Source organism: Neurospora tetraspora (assembly GCF_033439725.1).
Source record: "Neurospora tetraspora strain CBS 560.94 chromosome Unknown B0H65scaffold_9, whole genome shotgun sequence".
NCBI classification, from domain to species: Eukaryota; Fungi; Ascomycota; class Sordariomycetes; order Sordariales; family Sordariaceae; genus Neurospora; species Neurospora tetraspora.
The window spans coordinates 1,507,626-1,525,817 of NW_026944391.1; the positions used below are offsets into that span (position 1 = coordinate 1,507,626).

The following is an 18,192-nucleotide window of genomic DNA, read 5'->3' on the forward strand; positions in this document are numbered from 1 at the left end:
TCGGGTTTCTCATTTCGAGGACCTTGATGGTTTTGATGCCGGCAGCCCTGACAGCTGGAGGGCGCACTGACACTGCCAGCACATGCCCGACAAGATGCCCGCTAGGACCGACAGGGGGCGCAGGCAAGACCCTGAAAGAAAAAGTCTTGGCTGACCGAATGGGATCCACGTATGTAAGCACGGGGGACCATATCGACCAATCATTGAAGCCGGTAAGCAGCGATAAGCTGATAAGCCACTGATAAGATCCGGCTGACCCATGACAAAAGACAAAGTCAAGGGGAGAAAAAAAGAATTTTGGTGGGGCTCTTTTGTTTCGCTGTCAGTTGTTTAGAGGGGTTCCTCCACCAAAAAAGACACCGACAGCGCGGGCGGGCTGCCCGTGCCCCAGAGTCCACCGCCAGCCAGGGACCCGCCACCGCCTTCCCTTTCTCGTTCCAGTCCACTGCACTCCGACTCCAGCAAGCAGAGGCAGACATTGCATTGTGCAGAGCCTTTGCTTTTTTCCTTCCCTTTTCCTCTTCTTCTCTTGCTTCACCTCCAAAACACCCGCCATCCATCTGTCTGCGTTTGCGACAGCATCACCAAGGCTCCCTTTCTCCCTTCCGCCTTGTGTCGCCACGGGCATTTCTCGGCCCAGGTCCCTATCAGAGACCGTTTCTTTTCTAACCAGACATTCCCAATCTCCCCTCTTCAAATACCAGAAAACCCAACAAAAAAATGACAGTCCCTATCATGGTTGCTGATGGCGCCGCGCCGCCCGTCAGCCAGGCCGATGTGTCCTCTATCCTCGACACTGTCTTCACCGCAAAGACGTCGCAAGCCTCCATCGACGCCGCCTACGGTCTCTGCGAAGTCCTCCTCCAGTCCTACGGCTACCGTGGCCTCGAACTCTACGGTGTCCTCACCGACCTCAAGAAGGCCGCCGCCGACAAGAAGAGCGGTCTCAAGCGCGAAGGCGCCCAGAACCTCCTCGGTGCCCTCTTCGAGAAGTTCCCTCCTCGTCAGCCCGCCAGCGAGACCCTCCTCACATCTTCTGAAGCCGGCCTTGTCGCATGCGCTCTCGACGCCCTTGCCGATAAGGGTGCCGTCGTCCGCGAGGCTGCCCAATACGGTCTCGATGCTCTCTACAACAACCTGAGCCCCGAGGCTCTCGTCGTTGGTCTTCTCCCTGCCCTCATTGCGTACCTGGAGAAGCCCACCGGCAAGTGGCAGGGAACCATTGGTGCCTACCAGCTCATCGAGAAGATCTCCAACAAGGCTCAAATCACAATTGGTACCACCAAGGAGGAGGCTGCTGAGCAGGATGTTCTCCGCGAGGCTATGGGCACCAAGCTCGCCCGCTTGATCCCCATTGTCGAGGGTGGTATGCTTGACATGAAGAACGAGGTCGCCAAGCAGGCTGTCAAGACTATGAACGCTCTTACCACCCTGCTCTCCAACGACGATGTCGGTCCTCGCATTCCTCTTCTTATCGACACCATGCAGCACCCTTCGACTGCGACCGTCCACAAGGCCATTCACGCCCTTTCCATGACCACCTTCGTCGCCATCGTCACCGCCCCTGTCCTCGCCCTGCTTACTCCCTTCTTGGAGCGCTCTCTTAGCAACCCCGGCACTCCCCAAGAAGTCCTCCGCCAGACTGTCGTCATTACCGAGAACTTGACCAAGCTCGTCCACGACCCCATCGAGGCCCGTACCTTCCTTCCCAAGCTCCAGCCTGGTATCAAGAGTGTTGTCGACCGCGCTTCTCTTCCTGAGGTCCGTGAGATCGCCACTCGCGCTCTTGCTGTGATGGACAAGGCCATGGGTAGCGACCAGGACAAGGTCATCGAGCGCACACACGCTGAGGACGTTGGCAAGGTCTTGGACGCTGAGGTCCAGAAGGCCGGTGGCGTTATTGGTGACCCCGTCGTCTATCAGGCTGTCCGCAAGTACGTTGGCGAGATGGTCGCCGAGGATGTCAACCACCGTCACTGCAACCGCATCGCCGCCAGAACCGGCCCTTACCTCAACTTCCTCGTCGCTGACCCCGTCGCTGTCGGCGAGGCCGTTCAGAAGCACTACGTTGACGAGGATGCCATCAAGTATGGTGTTCCTGAGAAGGAGGATGACGGCGAGATTGAGATTGTCAATGCCGACTTCTCCCTTGCCTACGGTGGTATGCTTTTGCTCCAGCACACCAACCTCCGCCTCCTCAAGGGTCACCGTTACGGTCTCTGCGGTCGCAACGGTGCCGGAAAGTCTACCCTCATGAAGGCCATTGCTTCCGGCAAGCTCGAGGGTTTCCCTTCCCAGGATGTTCTCCGTACCTGCTACGTTGAGCACAACCAGGGTGAGGATGCCGATATCAGCATTCTCGACTTCATGGTCAAGGATCCTACCATTGCCTCGGAGGGTCGTGAGCGCATTTCCGCCGTTCTTGAGGAGTTCGGTTTCACATCTGGCCCCGAGGGTCGTCAGTCGCAAAAGGTCGGCTCGCTCTCCGGTGGTTGGAAGATGAAGCTCGCCTTGGCCCGTGCCATGCTTCAGAAGGCCGATGTCCTGTTGCTCGACGAACCTACTAACCATCTTGATGTTGCCAACATCAAGTGGCTGGAGGAGTACCTCAAGTCGCACACTGACATCACCTCCCTGATTGTTTCTCACGACTCCGGTTTCCTCGACAACGTCACCACCGACATCTACCACTATGAGCCCAACAAGAAGCTTGGCCACTACAAGGGCAACCTCGCTGCATTCGTCAACGTCCGCCCCGAGGCCAAGGCCTACTACACCCTCTCTGCCTCCAATGTCCAGTTCAAGTTCCCTCCTCCGGGTATCTTGTCCGGCGTCAAGTCGCAGACCCGTGCCATCATCCGTATGACGGATGTCTCCTTCACCTACCCCAACGCTCCCAAGCCTTCGCTCAGCGGTGTCACTTGCCAGCTTACCCTCTCCTCCCGCGTGGCCATTATCGGCCCCAACGGTGCTGGCAAGTCCACCCTTATCAAGTTGCTCACTGGCGAGGTTATTCCTACCGCTGGTAAGGTTGAGAAGCACCCCAACCTCCGTATCGGTTACATCAAGCAGCACGCTCTTGAGCACGTTGAGATGCATCTCGAGAAGACCCCCAACCAGTACCTCCAGTGGCGTTACCAGCACGGTGATGACCGTGAAGTCCACATGAAGCAGACGCGCCAGTTGACGGAAGCCGATAAGGAGCAGATGGATAAGTTTGTCGAAATCGGTGATGGCAAGGGCAAGAGGCAGATTGAGGCCCTGGTCGGTCGTCAGAAGTACAAGAAGACCTTCCAGTATGAGATGTAAGTTCCCCCGTTATCTCCGTCTACCAATGATCAGCAGCTAACAAGCAACAGCAAATGGCGCGGCTTCATCCCCAAGCACAACACCATGATCTCTCGCGAGACCCTCCTCGAGCTCGGCTTCCAGAAGCTCATCCAGGAATTCGACGACCACGAGTCCTCGCGCGAAGGTCTCGGTTACCGCGAGCTCCAGCCCGCCGTCATCTCCAAGCACTTCGAGGATCTCGGCCTCGACCCCGAGATTGCCAACCACAACGAGATCGGCTCTCTGTCCGGTGGCCAGAAGGTCAAGGTCGTCATCGCCGGTGCCATGTGGAACAACCCTCACATGTTGGTTCTTGACGAGCCTACTAACTTCTTGGATCGTGACTCCCTCGGTGGTCTCGCCGTCGCCATCCGCGACTTCAAGGGTGGTGTGGTTATGATTTCCCATAACGAAGAGTTCGTCGGCGCTCTCGCCTCCGAGACATGGAACGTCGTCGACGGCCGCGTCACCCACAAGGGCCAGAACGCCGCTGCCCTCGACCGCTTCGAGGACAGCCAGCCTGCCTCTGCCGTCCCCAGCGGCTTGAACACCCCCATGGGCCAGAGCGAGCCTAGCACTGCCGTCAACTCCGGTGCCGAGGATAACGGTGGCCTCGGAGTCACAGGCGAAAGCATGACGTTCAAGGCTAAGAAGAAGAAGAAGCTGACCAAGAAGGACCTCAAGGACCGCGAGGCCAGGAGGAGGTTGAGGCATATTGAGTGGTTGAACAGCCCCAAGGGAACGCCGCATCCCAAGGATACGGATGATGAGGATGAGGATTAGGTGCTTGCCAAGGAGGAGTTTTGCATACCTAGCATGGATGGTGATCTTGCGTTGCAGTTTAGCGATATCCAAGGATGTGTAGAGAAGACATGCGAAGGAAAAGAGAGTGGGAAGACAAAAGAGATGGTTTAGATTGGCCTTTCTCAGTGGGGCTGGATGGAATTTCGGACTCGAATAGGGAGATCAAGGGGGGATAGACTAGAAGGCGTTTTTTTTTTTGCTTGCGTTTCTGCTTGGGATTTTTCCTTAAAAGTTTAGACGGCATTTGTTTATAGATGTTTTGGAATGAAGACGGAGATGATGGAACTTTGACCTTTACCCTCTGCGTGTGGTTGCCTGTATTGAACAGCTATTGTCACGGTTTGCCGAAGTGACAAACTCGTTACTCGTCAGGGCTTGAAACGCCGGTCTCCCCCTTGGCGCATTGGGTCTGAGGCGTCTTTAGCCCTGACGAGGACCTTTATAGATTGCACAGCTCGAACATGGTCCAAGAAGATGAAGCTATCACCAAATCTTGGCATTCCGAGCTTTAATCAAAATCTTGATCAGATCCCATGTACCTCGCTCTTCTCTTTTCATTCTTCCCTAGTCTATCCGCACAACCAATTTCCAATCTCATGGAGTCCTCTTTATGGATTCACAGTCTCTGTCTTGTAGCACAACCATCCAATGTCCAGGTCGCAATCTGACACTTCCATGCCTGCATGCTAATCTGACAATGGACACTCAGTCATTACGCACCGTGATGAGCACAATTTCTTTTTCTTATGGTCTAGATCTTCTCTCTTTCATCGATCCTAAAGATTTCGTACTTACATTCAATCTTGTGTGGTCCATGATGGGTAGGTAGCGAACTACGAGTGTTGCGAGGGACCAGACCTAGACCTTTCTTCCTTCCGCGGAGTAATAAGATGGAAACGTTGCACTTTCTTTCACCCCATGAGGCCCTCGAAAATGAGAGCGTTTCTCCTTGCAGTCAGTCCACGGACATGCTTCCAGTGTAGGTATTGTATCCGGACTGTAGCTACGACATAGGTAGCATCGCTTTTATCGGCCACGTCGAAACGTCCTTTGAAGGCTCCAGCTCCACCGACGTTGCATATGGCATAGTAAACGTCATGATAAGGTACGGTGATCTAGACCATTGAAAGCCTTGACCCCGCCCCCTCAGTCGAGCTTCAAGCTAAAGTAGCTTCAAGAGTTGGAGGTTTAGCACGACGTACTTATCTTGAAAGATGCAACTTTCTGATGGATAAAATCCCCGGTCAAGACTAAGCTCTCGTTTTAACTCCGTTCTAGGAAGTAGTCTAGTCTTACCCACAGAGTTTCTTGAAGATGTTTAAACATTTGATTTTAGCACGGTAGTGTGACGATATGGGGTTCTGGACCCTTGAATGCATCCAGCTCAAGCTTTATCCAACCTAACTGACTGGCATCATCAGAACCAGACTTCCATGCGTTCAACACTAAGAGTTACAACTCATAACTCGACCAATGCAACGACTTTCCATTGGCGTGTATCCGAGAGTCGAGAGTCGAGACTCGCGTTACATCTCAGATCTAGACTAGCTTTCACATTGCATGCGTCTAGAGTTCTAGACTCTGGACGACCTACCTGCTGAAAACTTATCGAGTGAGCCAGTGGCCATGCTTTGACGCACTAAGGTACTATCGGCTGTGAGCCCTCGATGACTGATAAGGACCAGAGCTGAAATGTTACCTTGACCATCCTACTTTGCTGCCCGCTGAAACTGGAAAGCGTCAACGGGATGTCGAGGTGACAGTAGTTCCGGTCTATCGAGAAGCCGGTATCGATTGACGTGGTCGATATTGGCACACCGCATCTCTCTGTACCAGAAATCGATCTTGACCGGTTGCTGAACTTACCATGGACGGTAGGGCGGTTGGGCGGATGAAGGCGGGTGGTTCTGGAACTTGTGGTGTTTTGGCTTGTGTTGGGTTGTTCATCCATGTGTTGTTGGTGTTGGTGGTGTGGCGGTTGTTGATCTCTTTGGTATCACCCTTGATGATGTTGGTACGGAAACAGCGCCGATGACAACAGTGGTTGTGATTGTGGCTTGGGATGTTGGGAGTTGTTACTTACACGACAACCCAAGATGGACCGATGCGATTGGGCGATATGGCCAAAGCGTGGGGGTTCAGTATCCTGAGACATGCTCTCGGTCAGAACCGAAGATATGGTTCTTCACCTTCGCTGTCTTTCTTTGCATTGTAACAGCTGTCAAAAGAAGCCTTTCAGCTTCATGCTAAAAGCTCACCATACCCAATTGCCACTAGCATCTTCGGCCGGTCTGGAAACCTTGACCTATTTAGCTAGCAGCTGTCTCAGCTGGAGATACCAAACCAAAAGTTCACATGCCTCAAAGGTCAACTCCGAGAATTTGGAGGGTGACATTGTGTACCATGCAGCGCCAAGAATCGGATCATCCAAGCGGATGAGGCGTTCTCACGGATCTTGATTATTGGCTGGCCTCCAACCCTCAAAGGGGGCTAGTGATGCAGAATGCCCAGAGCAAATGTAGAGATGTCAGTGCATAAACTTGCATTGATCCTGTGGAATCGTTGTGCTCTTGTGCATAAAACCCAACCATTGGTGAGAGGAAAGCTGAACCGATGAGAATGGTTAGGACGGAGGCAAGTTGGAAGCAATGGAACGCTATCCCACGTGTTCTGCACAGCGAAGTTTGAGCGGCGGAACTAATCGTCCGTTATTACAGGAAGATATCGAAGTAAGAAAGATAAACTTGGCATAATGAACAACGAAGCAGTTGTGTTACCCAAGACTTCGTATCGGAGATTCAAGGCGTTTATGGCGTCGACGGCTTGCGATACCAGCGGGAGTTCCCTCAGCTTTGAACAGCATGAAAATTGCGGAGGGGAGTACAAGAAAACCTACGAGCGAGTCATCTTCATGGGCAGGTCAGCAAGTTGTATACAAGGAGCACTTGTCGCCTTGTAGGGTGCAGGTTGTTCGGTAACACGGCCGACCAAAGCATGGAAATAGAAACCCATACAACCAACAACTGGCTATCAACATGCCCCTGAACCAAGAAATCGGGTCAAGTCGAACAGCCTTGCCGTATTTTGTACGATACGGGACTTGGTAATCGTTATCAAGCTCCCATCCCACAAGAGCCCTAACTGGTTCCACGTGTGTGCCCGACCCCTTCTGTTGGCCACATTATCATGATCAACACCAGCAGATTCTTGGTGTTGATATGACAGGAGGTCGGAGCTGTCGCAGTCAGCCGCAAGCGATAAAGCATTGTCGTGGCCGAGTGATTGATGACAGATGGCGCTCTCTTCACACGCCGTGGCGGCCGCGCTAAAGTCGCAACCTTTCTTTTTGCGCGCGGCTCCAGAGATAAGGAAGGGATTTGCGTGGGTAGGAGATTCTCTCACACCCTTGTAGTTGTTTCGCAATGCTAACCCAATGGGGATGATGGTTCTCGACACCCTCTTGACCGACGCCATTACGGTCCAACCCGTTCCTCCTTCGGGATCCCAGGCACAAGGAAGATTTCCCTGAGCTACACAACAGCCACGGCGTCACCAAAATGGAGGTGGTGGTTGTTGATCTTCAGCTATACGGAATGGGCATTTGTAAACAACACTGGATATTCGTGTATGGGCTGTCGTCTGGTCAAGACGGTTTGCTCTCTTGTTTCCCGCGCCTGTCAATCCCTTGGCATGTTTGCAGAATCTTGGAAAGGATTGGCGGTGTCTCGTATAGTAAGTATCCTTGCCTCGTGTCTGCAAAGAACACATCACTGCAGAGGATAGTGGTATCGCTGGAGGGGGTCCCTGGTTAGCGAGACCATCAGCACCACCACACAAGCACAGGGGGGAAGTTTTCAATGGACGGTGGGACGGTACAACTAACGTACCACGACGGCGGGCAGTTTTCGAGACGGTTTCAGTACACTACAGTATTGTACAACGGAGGGGTAGAGTTGCCCTGCCTCCTTGGAGCCAGGGAGTAAAAGCTGGTTAGGTGCTTCTTGGGTGTGCGTGTGTTGGCACTTGGAGGGGTTAAATCGTGGCCCGCAGGTGTTCCTCAGTTCGTGTGGTTATCCGGTTTTCGACTTTGGTACCGGCCATGGACTGAAGATTGGTCATGTTTTCGGGATAAGAGTGCTTGTCGCAGGATTGTCGCAGGCGGCTGAAGCTGGGAATTGTGGGCCAAGATTGACGCAAATCATGCTCTATTCAGGACCAGGCGGCTGCTCGTCTGCCTTTAAGAGCATTACTGGGCTTAGGGAAGAAGCAAAACATAGGCAATGCGGTGGTGACTCGGGTGTGTAAAAACACGAGGTCGGCGTTGGGCGTCACATCTGGCAGTGTTGTTGGAGAGTTGAAGGATTGTGATGCTGGAGTCTTGGAGTCTTGGAGAACAAACAAAGCTTTCAAGGGTTGGCTGTCGGAAATTCACAAACCCCCTTCAAGCGGGGCACATTTTCCCGGCTTACTCCACCCAGACCCACTAATGGGCGCTAAGCTGGTGCCCTTACCCCTATCAGACCGTCAGGTACATGGGCCCCAAGTACCACTGTACGGGCCATTCCTTCTCTATACCCCCTTGGTCCGTTTTGACTTCGAAACATTAACACATGTCTCTGCAACACCAAACGGAGTCCTTCCCACCACCATACCCAAGAACTTCGACGGCCACCGAGTCCATCCGCCCTCGCCCAGCCTATCTGTCACACCTTTCCCGAAAACATCCCGAATGAACAGTCAAGAGCTGAAGGGTCGCCATGTCCCAATATGGACACCATAGGGCCTGGGCCCCTTCTCCCGACCTTTGTTTTGCTTCTTTCTGGCATCGCTCTGGCCACACGTCAATGTCTATCTGATCAGCCTTATCAGAGCCATTGATACGGTCTGATAGCAAGACGGCGAGTCCAACTTAGTCAACAAGTTCAGCTTCTTGTTACAAGACCTCCCTGGTCTCGCAGTCTTGTTCCCAAGTTCCGAAAGACACAGACGCTCTGTCATCTGTTATCTCTTCTTGGACATATTGTTGCTTTCCTTCTGTATAGACATCAGCATCAGTCCATAGACTACACACCACCATGGACAACGACCACCGCGACGAGCTTGACCCTCGCGCAAGCGGCCGTCACAACTTCGACTCCGGCGTCGAGTCCCGCGCCTCCCAACGCTCCAACGAAGGCACCAACGAGAACCCCTTTGCTAGTCCCATACCCACCCGTCCGCCATCGAGCTTCGACACATCCTCGCACTCTGGTGGTGTAGCAGCTTACCACGAGGTTCTTCCCGGTGGCCAACGATACTTCCACTCTCGCCGAGTACGCAAGGGCGAGGTAGAAAAGCCATGGGCAGAGAAGAAGGACCCCAAGGAGAAGTGGGTGACTATCATCCCCCTAATCGGCATCTTTGTCGGCCTGGCTATCTCGGGGTTCCTCATCTGGGATGGGATCAGGTCCGTGGTGAAGCACAAGTACTGTTTGGTACTGGATGAAGATTGGAGTCAGGGGATCAGGGACAGTGTGTGGCAGCATGAGGTGCAGTTGGGTGGTTTTGGGTATGTCTCTCCTTTCCCTCCCTCATTATTCTACTAGGAACCTAGCTAACATCAACGGTAAACAGCAACGGCGAGTTCCAACAAACCACCAAAGACAACGCCTACGTCGAAGACGGAAAACTAGTCATCAAAGCCACCCTCCAAGACGACAAGCTCCTCCTCTCCGACTCCAAAATCGACCTCCTCGCCTCGGGCGACTGCACATCCACCTCTTTCCAGAACTGCGTAGCAGCCACCAACACCACCGCCGGCAACTCCTCCATCGTCCCGCCCGTCCTCTCCGCCCGCCTCAACACCCGCCTGGGAGCCTCCATCAAATACGGCCGCGTCGAAGTCACCGCCCGCTTGCCGGAGGGAGACTGGCTCTGGCCCGCCATCTGGATGATGCCCGTCAACAACACGTACGGCGAGTGGCCGCAATCGGGCGAGATCGACCTGGCCGAGTCGCGCGGAAACAACTACACGTACCCGCAGGGCGGCAACGACATCATCTCCTCGACGCTGCACTGGGGCCCTTCCTCCCTGTCCGACGCCTTCTGGCGGACCAACGTCAAGCGCCAGGCATTGCACACCACCTTCGCCAACAAATACCACACCTTCGGGCTCGAATGGTCAGAGAAGTACCTTTTTACGTATGTCGACTCGCGCCTGCTGCAGGTGCTCTACGTGAACTTCAACAAACAGCCGCTCTGGCAGCGGGGCAATTTCCCGCAGGTCGAAAACGGCACGCGCACCGTTGATCCGTGGGGACAGACTGGACGCTTAAACACGCCGTTTGATCAAAAGTTTTATCTGATTCTTAATGTGGCGGTGGGAGGGACGAACGGCTGGTTCGAGGACCAGGTTAATGGCAAGCCGTGGTTTGATGCGAGTCCGAATGCCAAAAAGGACTTTTGGCAGGCCAAGGATCAGTGGTTCCCCACGTGGAAGAAGCCGCAGATGGAGGTGGAGAAGGTGATGATGTGGCAGCAGTGTGATGGGGGTGAGAATGAGGATCTTTAGTTTTTTTTTTTTTTTTTTTTTTTTTTGTTTGTTTTTGGGTGAGGGTGAGGGTGGCAGGGACATCGATGGGATCGGAGCATGAACAAATATGAAGGGATCGATGCAATGGGAGTTGCCCTGGTTGTGGTGAGTAGTGGAAGGAAGATAGATAGATACCTTGTGGTGGCAATTTAGTGTTGGACCTAATTGTTATAAGTCTAGGGTTAGTAGAAGGAAAAGATAATATGGTCTCGTGTTAGAAATACAATGTATGCTAGGGCTGATGTCGGGGTGAAATAGAATAGGCTTTTGATGATTACATGAGGAGACGTTGGGAAGACAAGCTGTGTTTTTGATAGTGGATCATTTCGTAGAGGTAGGTTTCTGTGTGGTTCGCTGTGCTATTGGCAGTCCCGTCTGCTGCCTGAGAAACTTGTACTAGGAAATCGGCAACCGTGGAAGATAAGTAGAAAACGTTGAGTTGGAGTTTTGGAGTCGAAGAAATTGAAAGGTTGAAGCCGAATTAGGTGGAGATGGTTGCAGTGGGGTGATGATCAGAGAAAAGAGCCCCGCGACGGGATGATCTCCCGCTGTGGATGCCCTTGTGATCCGCTAAGTTTCAGTGGGTTTGATCCACTAGCTTTTGTTAGTGGTAGGGGCGGGGTTGTCCAGTATTAACTTGAACCCCGGCGATGGAGGGGCAGAAGGACATAACCTCAAGGTTAGGAGCTCCCGTCTTTTTTTCGGTTTGTTATTGAATCGCGATATGGGTCGAGGTTTGCTTGTCTCCTCGATATCGATATCCGGGGGTGGTTTTGACTGTACCTTGGTGGTGTTTGACCATGTGTAAAAGGCCAGGAGCTTGCATGTTTGGCAGTCTTCAATGAGAAGCTTTCCTTCTGTTTTCGTCAGTCAGTTCTGATTTCTTGCGTGATGATATGATTTGGAGGTTAACATTTGAGGTGTAACCACACAAGAGGCTCATGGTGATGGAGAGATGGTGTCGTGATCACATATCCCGTCCATATTCGGTGGATAAACCCCAACCCAGATAGAGCTACGGCGTACCGGCGATTTCAACACCGGGGCCGCCCGGTTTTTGACTCGGCACTCCCGGTCTTGTGGGTTCCGTACCGGAAACACATCCGGGGACTTGCGGGATCGGGAGACAGACTTCGGGCACCTTCTACGGTCCGTCTGCGAAGGATTATCGCAAACTTTCCTCGTCACAACTCTGTGTTACCAACCGTTACGGCTCGCAACAGCCCCCGGTATCTTCCGTTGCAATGTCAACCAGTCATATCGCCGATGACATGCACGACCGATGCGATGAATACGAGAAAAAACATGGGCCTCACAGAGTGCCAAAAATAGCAAACCTGAGAGCAATTGTCCAGTCAAATCCAAAATCTCTGGATAGAGCGGCTCAAAGTGGCTTCGAATGCCAAGTTATGTGCCTGGCGATAATGTATAAAATGGGTATAAAAGGGCGGGCAAGGGTAGGTGGCTGGTGCGTTGGCAATGCTCGTAACCAACGATAGTTGATGAAGGGATATTGAAGGGATATTGAGGCTTTACGATCTGATGTCGTTCCTTGATTTCGAGATGTTGGTGATGGGAATGGAACGTTTCAACACTCATGTTTTGGCGTATAAGGTGTTGAGGATGGGAAAGATGGTGGGGTCAAGCTCGGGCCGTTTTGAGACCTCGCATTAGAATGTTCCCCTGTTGATCTGACCAACACGCTAAAAAACTTGTTGTCGACGGCGCGCGGGATGTGTCAGTTTGGAGGGTTAAATTCAGCCAGTAAGACAGAGGGTTCTGTATGAGGACTAGCCTCCAATTATCGCGAGGGATCAAAGTTTATCTCCAGGGGTAGGCAGACAACCCACCCAGTTGGCAGCGAGTGATGACGATGATGCTGACAAGCGGCTCCAAATTGCCGTGAACTGTCAGACTTTTCACTGCCGTAGTGCCGTGTGCTTGCTTATGGCAGTGAAGAAGCTCGGACTGCATCTGGATACGATATCTTGGTTAAGATGACAGCTCATCGCGGCTGCTGTGAGAGCCTTATCACCTATCCATCCAGAGCTCTGCCTCGGAAGAGGCCCGGATCTCGGACCTAGATGGCTTCACAAGAGTCAGACAACATGCCTTACCCGAAGAGCTTCCAGAACAGGGGTCGTACAAGGCTATTTTTTCCTGAAGCGCTGTCAGTGCCTTATCTTGCCAGCTCGTGGGAGGAAGTGATAGAGTATATTGAGGAGGTTGTCGAGGGAAAAGCCAAATTCAGGCAGCTTATCTTTCACCCTGTCCTGACTACTGCGAGATTCAACTCACTGCTTCCATTGTTCGATAGTGACGTGCCAAGAAATGTTAGCTCGATGCGAGGGACACTGTGTGAATGGAACTGAAACCGTAGAAAATGCGAATTTATCACAACGAAATTGCTTCTTTGCGATATTGACGTTGATTGACGTTGCAGAAGATTTGCGGTGAATGATATTTTGCGACAACATGGCGGTCGCATTGACGATCAGTGATGAGATGCTGCGTATAGAGCCAGCGCCTGAAGAAAAGAAAAGAATTGAAACAGAAATAGAAAGGAATTTCTGGACCCCCTCCCCGCCCGTACCTGAACGCCAAGCCAAGCCAAGCCAAGTGTAGCAGGTGGGGTGAGATAGACCAACAGTGGAGTAGGAGCGACCGGGCCGTTCCTTTGAGTCTCCATCTGAAATTTCCACCCCTCCTCTTCTTCCTCCACTTTTCACTTCTCTTTGGCAACGTCACTTCATCAGCAACTCCCAGCGAGTCCATGAGCCTTGCTGCCGAACAACACGGACCTCAAGCGGAAGCAGAGGGAAAATGGCCTCAATCCCCAACACGTGAAAAAGAGGAAAAGATGAAAAAAAAAAAAACAAGCTCAGCCCCCAGCCAAAGATTGAGCCAATAGCCGCCATTGCTACACAGTGGACATTTCTACCTATCAATGAGGCTGGTCTGGTCAAGGCCACGCTGTGAACCCTACACTGCCAGATGTCCCAAGATGGTAATGATGACCATCATTTTATCGATTCCGTGTTTCTGCCTTGTCACTGACTACTATCCCAGACACCTCCCCTGTCTTCCTCCAGAACGGTGGACTACCTCTACCCTCGTCACAGTTCCCTTGGGACTCCGTTACCTCCAACAAGAAACGGAACACATGTACCATGACATTGGCATCACTTGCTTCTTATCTCAAGCGGCTACCTCTTTGCCCCATCCGATAGCCCACGGATGTTTTCAATCAGACAGAGATGTGGCTCTGTCTGTCTCTGCCACGAACGCCACAAGCACAGTCACACATCTGAACGTCTTATTTGGTGGTTCTGGATCTTAGTGTACTTGAGCTACGGATCCATGAATGTCTGCCGTATCGACAGGTGTAGGGCAGACAAGGGCAAGTGTGGTCACTGGTAACATGGGCCACATAGGTACCTCCTGGCCATGTACCGTCGCACAAACATTGCTGGCATTGCTTAGGTTTTCCAATAGACTCGGGTAATGCTCAAAGGGGGTCCCTCATTTCTCATCAAGGTACGTCTCTGGGCCTTCACACCTTTCTTCTGGACGAGAGGTGGGGGCTCCTTGCCCTGGACATCCAGCCCAAACCATCGTGTTCTGTCTATTCCAGCTCGGCTTTCTTATCAGAAAGGTCAGCTTCGTCCAGTTGAGGAAAAGCTCGGTCTTTCTTTTCTGACTCGATATCCCCTCACTTTGGCACATTCCCACGCTCGTTTGACCTGATTAGACTTCCGACATAACATAGACAGACCAGCACAGAGAAGCAGGTCCCTTGATACCCAGGGAACACAACAGAATCCCACACATTATACCCGACTACTCCCCTTACACCACACAGCACCAGCTTTTCATCCGACATTACACAGCTGTCTCACGGTGTTAGATGCAGATCGCTTAAAGACAGACGCTGTCCAAAGCCAAAGAAAACACATACTGTATGCCGACCCCCGTCACCATTCCTAGGAATCCCGAGGAGGGGTCTTCTGAGAACCATGGGCTGACAGACTCATCACAGGCACGAGACCAACTGCATCTAGTTCACCCTCTCCCATCCGTCACGGACGTCGGTCAATCCGTGTGATCACTGCTCCCTTCATCCCATCTCCCCTCAGTCACTCACTCTCCGGAAGGGTAATTCATATACCGAGTGGATAGGGAGGGTTGGGCTTCCGTCACCATCATGGGGATAGTGACTTATTTCAAGGCCACGAAGCCTGAGCCGGCAGGCCAACAACACTCTGCCCCAAAACCATCGAGAGGTCGTCAACCTTCCACCGGGAACGCACAAATCGGTGAGGACGATGGCGACATACTCGCCCCTCCACAGGCCCGCTATGGCCTCGGCTCTAGATCCCACTCAGCAACACGTTCAATGATGTCGACGGCCAGTTCCGTGATTCTGGAAGATATCAAGCATGAGGTCATGGTCAACTATCTCTACCAGCAACAATGCTCGTACCTATGGGTAGCAAATGGCAGCGGCGAGATCGAGGGTGTGCTTCTTCGAAAATCGAGAGGCCAGTACATGGCCTGCCCGCCGGCCTTGGGGAACTCGCCCTTCGCCACGGCGTGTGCTGCTCTCAATGTTCAGGTATGGTTTTCAGGGGAGCGTTTGGCTGTTCCAAGCTAATAAACGACAGTGTGCAATGACTGTCAACTCACGAGTCATCAAGACCTTCCTGCAATGGTCGCCAGATGCCGTCGATGTCCCGCTTCTGAACGGCTTGCGAGTCCAAATTCTGCCCACCATCGAAGACCTTCCTCGTGCCAGGAAATATCAGTTCGCCGCCTTTATTGCGTCAGAGGGGTTGCTGGTAGTTTGGGATGACGATGCCCTCCATCTGATCCCGAGAGCCAAGGAAATAGAGTCCGAGCTTATGCAGCTCGTATGGAAGACTGGTGAGCCTGGTGAAATGGAGGAGAAGCCTCATCCCATTCCGGGCGTTACAGAGATCGATGAGGAAAGCGGCGAACCGAAGCCCGAAGCACGACCGGTCCACTTGCTCAACACCTACCTCGTCAGTATCACACTGGCGGTCGTCACAGTGTCTCTAGGAGCAGCCTGGAGGCAGCTGGCGATCGAAGTCATGGTTGACGGCGATTATATCCGTTTGGCTCTCGTTGCTTTGGCGCCCATACAAATCTTCTTCACCCTCTTTTTCGCTCAGGTCATCATCGGTTGTCTGGCCCAAATCTTTGGCCCCATCAAGCAGCTCTCGGTCAACTCCAGGTTCTACTCGGCCAAGCCACCACCGAGATTGCAGACAGCTACACTTCCCCACGTTACTATTCAGTGTCCCGTGTACAAGGAGGGTCTCAGTGGTGTCATTGCCCCTACGGTCAAATCCATCAAGCATGCCATTACCACTTATGAGCTTCAGGGAGGTTCAGCCAACATGTTCATCAACGACGACGGTCTTCAGTTGATCTCGGAAGAAGATCGTCAAGCCCGTATTGACTTCTATGCTGACCACAGCATCGGGTGGGTTGCACGCCCCCGACACGGCGAAAATGGCTTCCAGCGTCGCGGAAAGTTCAAGAAGGCCTCCAACATGAACTTTGCACTCATGATCTCCTGCAAAGTGGAAGAAAAGCTCGCCCAAATTCCCAGACACCCCGAGTGGTCCCAGCATGACGAAGCCCAAGCTTATGAAAGGGCTCTGAAGGAGGTTCTCGAGGAAGACGGTCGCGCTTGGGCCGACGGCAATATCCGCATGGGCGATTACATCCTCCTCATTGACTCGGATACTCGTGTCCCGTCTGACTGCCTTCTCGATGCCGTCTCCGAAATGGAACAGTCCCCTGACGTCGGGATCATGCAGTTCTCGTCTGGTGTCATGCAAGTTGTGCACACCTACTTCGAAAACGGCATCACGTTCTTCACTAACCTCATCTACACGGCCATCCGCTACACCGTCTCCAACGGCGACGTCGCCCCTTTCGTCGGTCACAACGCCATTCTACGCTGGTCAGCCATCCAACAGGTCTCTTACGAAGATGAAGATGGCTACGAGAAGTTCTGGTCCGAAAGTCACGTCTCGGAAGATTTCGACATGTCTTTGCGCTTGCAATGCAACGACTACATCATTCGTCTGGCCGCCTGGGCTGGTGATGGCTTCAAGGAGGGTGTCTCCCTTACTGTGTACGACGAACTGGCTCGCTGGGAGAAGTACGCTTACGGCTGCAACGAGTTGCTCTTCCACCCCATGCGGAAGTGGATTTGGAAAGGCCCTTTCACACCTCTCTTCCGTCGCTTCTTGTTCTCCAACATCCGTTTCACGTCCAAGATCACCGTCATTTCCTACATCGGCACCTACTACGCCATCGGCGCTGCGTGGATCTTGACTTCGGTCAACTACTTCCTCATGGGCTGGTTCAACGGGTTCTTGGACAAATACTACGTCGACTCGTGGCAGGTGTGGTTCTCCATCATTCTCGTCTTCAACGGCCTGGGCAATGTGGCGTTGGCCGTGATGAGGTACAGAGTCGGGGAAAAGAGCATTCTTGGGGCCATCATCGAGAATTTCAAGTGGACGTTCATGTTGGCCATCTTCCTCGGTGGGCTGTCGCTGCATGTTTCTCAGGCACTGTTGGCGCATATGTTTGAGATTGATATGACGTGGGGCGCGACGAGTAAGGAGGCGGAGTTTTCGAATTTCTTTATTGAAGTGCCCAAGGTGCTGAAGAAGGTATGCCTACACCCATTTAAGCTTTCCCCTTTAGGACAGGAACAATGACTAACAAACGGGTAACAGTTCAAATTCTCAATGCTCTTCTCAATCGGATTCATCATCGGCATGGTCATCCTCGCCACGGCACCCTTCATCCCTTACTCATGGCACATTACCGATTTCGTGGCCATCTTGCCCATGGCGACGGTGGCGGCGAGCCATTTGTTGTTGCCGTTGGCGTTGAACCCGGCTTTGATGACTTTCTCTTGGTGAGAAACAGTCACAATGGAGTGAAGGCAAGAGAAACGAAAAGGAAGAGACGGGAACATGGAAGCCTCAAAGGGTGGGATTTCTTGAGGTAATTCTATGGACGTGATAGGGTCCAGTACATATTAGATTGGGGATAACATATTATATCTGGGATAGGGCAAATAAGGTTGGATCTAATGGTGTCTTATGAATCGGCGCTTGGATAAATCTCACTAGTGAGGGGCAATTTCATGGAAAATGTCGAATGAACGGGAACAACGATAGGCGAGTACATCTGAAGAGCTTCTGAGTGACTGTGGCTTGGTAGGATGTGGTAGGATAAGCTACATGGAAGTTAGAAGGTTTGAACTTACTTCGGTAATACACAGTACAATCAAGATGCGTTTGAACAAATTTCGCTTCATCAAGCCAAGTGCCGCAACCCAAAGATCTCGTATTCCTTCAGCCTTGGCGGGTGTGGCTGCTTGGCTTTTCATGGCAAGAGTTTGGAAAGGGTGGTAACTGGCAATTGGCCACCCCCTC

At 52.4% G+C, this 18,192-nt stretch overlaps 3 protein-coding genes across 3 annotated transcripts; all 3 read left to right on the top strand.

Annotated features, from left to right (window-relative positions):
• The first annotated feature begins 289 nt into the window (after positions 1–289).
• B0H65DRAFT_340714 (P-loop containing nucleoside triphosphate hydrolase protein) lies at positions 290–4,142 on the top strand. Its single transcript, XM_062823640.1, has 2 exons — positions 290–3,305; positions 3,360–4,142. Exons 1-2 carry the CDS (start codon positions 721–723, stop codon positions 4,111–4,113), a joined length of 3,339 nt encoding a protein of 1,112 aa, XP_062677223.1. The 5' UTR covers positions 290–720; the 3' UTR covers positions 4,114–4,142.
• A 4,628-nt stretch (positions 4,143–8,770) lies between these two features.
• Positions 8,771–10,720, top strand: B0H65DRAFT_503511 (concanavalin A-like lectin/glucanase domain-containing protein). The gene is made up of 2 exons (XM_062827878.1): positions 8,771–9,682; positions 9,748–10,720. Exons 1-2 carry the CDS (start codon positions 9,210–9,212, stop codon positions 10,682–10,684), a joined length of 1,410 nt encoding a protein of 469 aa, XP_062677224.1. The 5' UTR covers positions 8,771–9,209; the 3' UTR covers positions 10,685–10,720.
• A 3,922-nt stretch (positions 10,721–14,642) lies between these two features.
• B0H65DRAFT_480744 (glycosyl transferase family group 2-domain-containing protein) lies at positions 14,643–18,088 on the top strand. Its single transcript, XM_062827599.1, has 3 exons — positions 14,643–15,320; positions 15,370–17,418; positions 17,485–18,088. Exons 1-3 carry the CDS (start codon positions 14,910–14,912, stop codon positions 17,671–17,673), a joined length of 2,649 nt encoding a protein of 882 aa, XP_062677225.1. The 5' UTR covers positions 14,643–14,909; the 3' UTR covers positions 17,674–18,088.
• Positions 18,089–18,192: the final 104 nt, after the last annotated feature.